Source organism: Tympanuchus pallidicinctus, unplaced genomic scaffold (genome assembly GCF_026119805.1).
Source record: "Tympanuchus pallidicinctus isolate F22 unplaced genomic scaffold, pur_lepc_1.0 scaffold13, whole genome shotgun sequence".
NCBI classification, from domain to species: Eukaryota; Metazoa; Chordata; class Aves; order Galliformes; family Phasianidae; genus Tympanuchus; species Tympanuchus pallidicinctus.
In genome coordinates, this window is record NW_026294648.1 from 16103218 (window position 1) to 16108482 (window position 5265).

Consider the following 5265-nt stretch of genomic DNA (forward strand, 5'->3'; position numbering starts at 1 on the left):
AACAACACACTTTCAAAACTATACATATGTATATAATAAAAGTCTAGTATTTTCCTATATACAGGTACAAAAGGATCATCACTGCTTTATTTACACATTCTCAACTGAGAATCTCTTTTAGAAAATCAGTTTAGCCAGGATGTGATGCTCAATATCTATGCAGTTGTAGCTACAGTGCCAGGTTCCTTTGGTATTTATTCTGTGTTACATTAAGGCACTTGCTTGATCTCAGTCACGTATAAGCTGGTACTTAAAATGCCATCAATTGAGTTCCTAGCCAGAATCTTCCCTCTCCGTAAAACTTGAGTGCTCATTGTGGAAAAGAAGGAAGAACAGATCCTCGTGGATGAGATAAAGACTCTCCTTCAAATAGGTGCTGACTGAATGATCACAAAATGAAAGGAACAGGAGGGAGGAGTACAGCAGAAGCTGTACTGACACAGCCCCATGTCACAATGCCTACAGCAAGGACTTGGGCTCCCTCTCCCTGCCCACTGCTGTCTCAGTGTCTCGGAGGCAGCTCCCTTTCCTCAAAGAAGAGCTCTCTCGTTGGCTGTTGAACTGGTAAACTCGCCGCTTAAACAAGCGATGGAGCTTCTCCTGGAACTGGTTCCCAATGAAGCAGTACACCAAAGGGTTGATGCAGCTGTTGGCAAAAGCCATGCAGATGCCAAATGGCAGTGCTGTGTCGATGATTCCTGTCACATCACAGTTGTCAATGACGTTCATATGAGCCAGGGCATCCAAAAACGTCAAAATGTGGAATGGGAGCCAGCAAATTAAGAAGGCCACAACAACAGCAGCCACCAGCTTTAGGACTCTGTCCCTCTTCTGCTTGTTTTTGCCAAACTCCTGTGCTTTTATCAAGTGCCTCCTGATGCAGACGTAGCACGTGGTGATCACCGTCAAGGGGATGAAGAAGCCGAGTGCATTTTTCAGGAAGGCTGTTCCCACAGACCACTCTGCGTAACTCTCATGAGGAAATGCCATAATGCATGCTTTCACCTCCATGCTTTTAATGTAGTGTGTGTCACGGAAATAAAAAGTTGGGAGGGAGGACAAACAGGCAAGGCTCCACACAACCAAAGCGATAAAATACGCCTGATGTGGAGTCCTTCTTTGGGAGCGAATAGGATGGACAATCGCATGGTACCGGTCCACGCTCATGCACGTAATGAAAAATATGCTTGCAAACATGTTCAGACAGAGGACAGAACTGGAGATTTTGCACATGAGAGATCCAAAGATCCAGTTGTACCCCTGCGCATAATAGGCAGCCCAGAAGGGAAGGGTGGCGAGACACAGCAGATCCGCCATAGCCAAGTTAAAAATGTAGATATTAGCAACTGTTTTGGGGCTGCTGTGATGACAGAGCACCACAACCACCACGCTATTGCCAACCAAACCCAGAGCAAAAACCACAGAGAAGAATGCTGGAATTAATGAAAACTGGTAATTGGAAGAGGTCAGTGGGCAGGGAGGCGGTGAGTGCAACGCAGCCGATGAGTTTGCCTGCGCTGTATAGAAGATCTGGAGAGTTTCCCTGGTGGTGATGAGCATGGAGTAGTTGCTCTGCATGTTGGTTCTGGCAGAAAGGGAGGTTCTGTAGGAAATGCATGTGCTATCAGCACTTTGCTGTCACATCGCTCACCTGCAGATCAGAAAACGAGTGTGAGACATACGCTCTGCAGCCATCTCAGTTCTGGAATCACAGTCATAATAAAATGAAATCATTTAAAATGATGTCGGGAAGCTGGGAGCTGAAATATCAGGCAACCCTGCTGGACTCCTTTCCTCAATCCCACTAATAGGATGCAATTAGCACTGGAGAGGTCATGGCACTTTTTAATTAGCTGGGCAGAAAAGCGAGCAGCTGGGTTTTATCTGCTGCTACAGATGGTGCTTTCTGTGGCCAGCGGAGCAGAAAGATGATTGACTCAGGAACTACAGATACTGCAGGAACTTCTGAGACAAAAGGCAGTACTGAAGCTCCTTGCAATCGTTTTCTTGGATTTCATTCTATTTCCAGCGCTCTGAACAGTTAAAATAATGTAGAAAGGCAGCCCTTGCCAGCGGGGATCAAGTCGTTCACACCTGAAGATCAACTGGGATTTCATAGGCATGAAAGCAGCCTTTTAGTAGGGCTATTAAAAAGCAAGCTTTTTTTTTTTAATTCACAGGGCTGGATACAAGGACACTGAGGGGTCTTTGCAGAAGAACATCACTTACTGTTAGAGTCTTCATCAAAGGAAATCCACATCTCTTGCTTCCGCAAAAACTTTTAATTAGAAGGGTAAAAGAAATATATTCCATGCAGATTCAAGCAGTACACTCAAATATGTGGTCCACGCAGGCATGGATTTAATAGCATTATTTACCCTTCAGTTAGAAAGATTAGGACTTGTTTTCGGTGAAGAAAAATATAGCTATCAAGCATCTGAAATAGGAGATTCTCTTGACAGATCAGCCTTTGCTCCTGCACTTCAAGCAGGGCATTTTTCAAACTTAAAGACATTTTAGTTAATAAAGAAATCATACTCAAAGATATCATTTTACTTAATGAAAAGACAATTCCTTTTTAATTAAGTCCTTATGGAACCAGTCAGGCATTTAAGAATTCTCAAAGGGCCCTTAAAGCAGCAGAAATTTTGACCAAGTAAAGACAACAGAATTGAGTAATGATGTCTCATTTAAAAGAGGATAGCTGATCACTTCAAAAGTATTCTCAGTATTAACAATTTAGTATACAACCCTTCATCATTTGCTCAATGCAAAATATGCGATTCACTCCACTGAATGCACTGACAAAACTGAATTTTAATTGTGTTGTCTCACAGTAATGACAATTCAATGGGAAAATGTTAAGGTATATTTCTGCAGCGTGCTGCAGGTATGGGATCACAAACCCATGCTGGAAAATCAAACAAGTCTTAAACAGAGCAAGATGCAGGGCAGGGTCTGTCGCCTCTTATCTCTGACGTCCTGAGCCCTTCACATCAACTGCCAGAAGCTTAAATCTCAGATCTAGTAAGAAAAAACAACCTGATATCTCTGATTTAAAACAGGGACCACACCATACCTGGGCTGAGCTACATTAATGGTAACGTTTCGTTGGTGAAGATGCCTGCTTCCCTGCACACAAACAACTCATAGCTTAGAAACTGTTTCTAAAATACAGCCATTCCTCCTTTTTACACACAACGAGGCATTTTATCACAAATCGTATAAAATCAGCAAAAATAATCTCCCAACAACAGACAGAAAACATACCTCTGAAACTTCACTTTGGTCTGGATGTAGCTCCAGAGTTACACACTCCTCTTTGTCGTTTTCCTTCTGGCAAGTATCACCACCAGCTCTCTGCTCTCTTATATCTCCCCTTTTCCCACTGGGAGACTTTACCCTACATAACTTGAGAAGTAAAATATGAATGCTTGCCAGCTCCTTTTCCTTTTGGAAGCAAAACGCCTTTCAGAAAACCCCCCTTTCCAAAGCCACGTGAGCAAATGCAGTAAATCAGGAGAGAGGAACAAGACCAAAAAAAAAAAAAAAAGAAAAAAGAAAAAAAGAAAGAAAAAAAAGCAAGCAAGAAAAAGGAAATCCACATAAGTACCACTGCGGGTTTCTCCAGCAGCATTTGGGTCAGGAGAATACACCCAGACACAGCTCCCTTCTGCCCCACCTCCACCCCCCATGGAAGATGAAACACATGTGAGCCTGAGTGCAAGGATTGGTGCTTTTCTGCAGGCAAGGGGATTCCCACACACTGTATGGAGTCCCAGTACTTGCTGTCACACTTGAGAGATGAATAGGCTGTTAGTGCTGGCAGAACTGACTGCAATGTGAACATCCAGAGGCAGAAAGCAGAGGAACATCACAGCATTCACACCAGCATTTCTTGTGTAAGGGTGCTGAGCCTGTCTCCCAATTAGCGGCATGAGAAAGATGCTGCCCAAGTCCTTGAAATGATGCACAAACTGCTCAGAAGGAAGAGGGCAGCAGGAAAATTCCACGTGGCAGAGAAAAGTTTGGATCTGAGGCTGCAGTGAGGGAATGCATGATCAAAATTAGCAGATCTGCAAGACTGTGAAGTCATATTTACTTCCCATCCACGCAAAGTTGAGTTCTTCCATCTGCTTCCTCCTCACCTCTCATTCTCTGCCTGACCCCAGGCTCCCTCTAAAAGTTCCTGCCTCGTCCCAGAGGACTGCAGGAGAATAAAAACTGAGGCAGAGGAATCATCCGTTAGCCTTAAACATTTTGTACTCTGAATGTGATCTCTGCAGCAGCAGCCCATCTACTGGGGTACATACTGGGGTAGATGGGCGTTGTGCTCTGCAGACAGGCTGCACTTGCCAGGTGAAAGCAGCCACAGAATGCCCCCCATGCAGTGCCCCAATGATTGCCCTTGCAAATGATAATACCCATAATAGCTCAGGGGCTAAAAAAGTCAAGACTTAACTAATAAGCTTTAAGACAAAAAATTTGCATTCAGTTCCAACATATCACAACCAGTGCTGGGAGACAGTAGCTTTCTCAAGGGGCATTAAACACATGTTCTACGAACTCCATCCTTCTTTCAAACCAAACATCCACAAACCACATCAGCTGGAGCACATAGGATGTACAAATGCAACAGATGCACGCCCTGCTGCAGAGCAAATGAAATGCAGCCAACCCTCCTCTCACACACCCTGCCACAGGTCTGGAGGACTACAGGCTCTAAGAGTGACAAGAGCTGTCAGCACTCACTTTTACCCAAATCCTTTAAATATTTTACCAACCATTTGTGACAGGACGCTCTCAGCTAGGAGCTGTTGCTGCTAATTCTTTTGCATGCAAACGGCTGCTGAAAGATCTTCCTCTGTCCTTCATCTATCATCCACAGTGTACTTTGTAAGCATGGAAAAAAGACAAAAGCATGAGAATGTTTATTTTGCAAAGATAACAACCTCAGATTGTTTAGATTTAAATCTAACATTTTCCCTTCCAGATATACTTCTGATCCTCACAGATACTGGCAGTCTTTCCTGTTCTATCATTATCACAAAAACACATTAAAACTGTATCCTGGGTCCACACGTCTTGGTAGAAAAGAGCTGGACCTGATGCAGTCATTGCAGTGGGAGTCCTGCTTTGGGCAGCCCTTTGCCAAATCCTGCTCTTCTTCTCCCCCTGTCATTTCTCAATGCATGTGATCCCCTATCTGATCCCAAGTCCTGCTCCAAAGCTCCATTTAGTCACATGCAAAACTTCTGCCTCTTC

The 5265-nt window shown here is 44.0% G+C and overlaps 1 protein-coding gene across 1 annotated transcript; it reads right to left on the minus strand.

Annotated features, from left to right (window-relative positions):
- AGTR2 (angiotensin II receptor type 2) lies at nt 1-4785 on the minus strand. Its single transcript, XM_052673194.1, has 2 exons — nt 3271-4785; nt 1-1651 (listed from the first exon to the last, which is right to left on the minus strand). Exon 2 carries the CDS (start codon nt 1576-1578, stop codon nt 460-462), a length of 1119 nt encoding a protein of 372 aa, XP_052529154.1. The 5' UTR covers nt 1579-1651; nt 3271-4785; the 3' UTR covers nt 1-459.
- Between the last annotated feature and the right edge of the window lie 480 nt (nt 4786-5265).

Bases quoted from the DNA above. Each gene is read 5' to 3' on its own strand.
- AGTR2 (XM_052673194.1), bottom strand. From the start codon at position 1,578: ATGCAGAGCAACTACTCCATGCTCATCACCACCAGGGAAACTCTCCAG.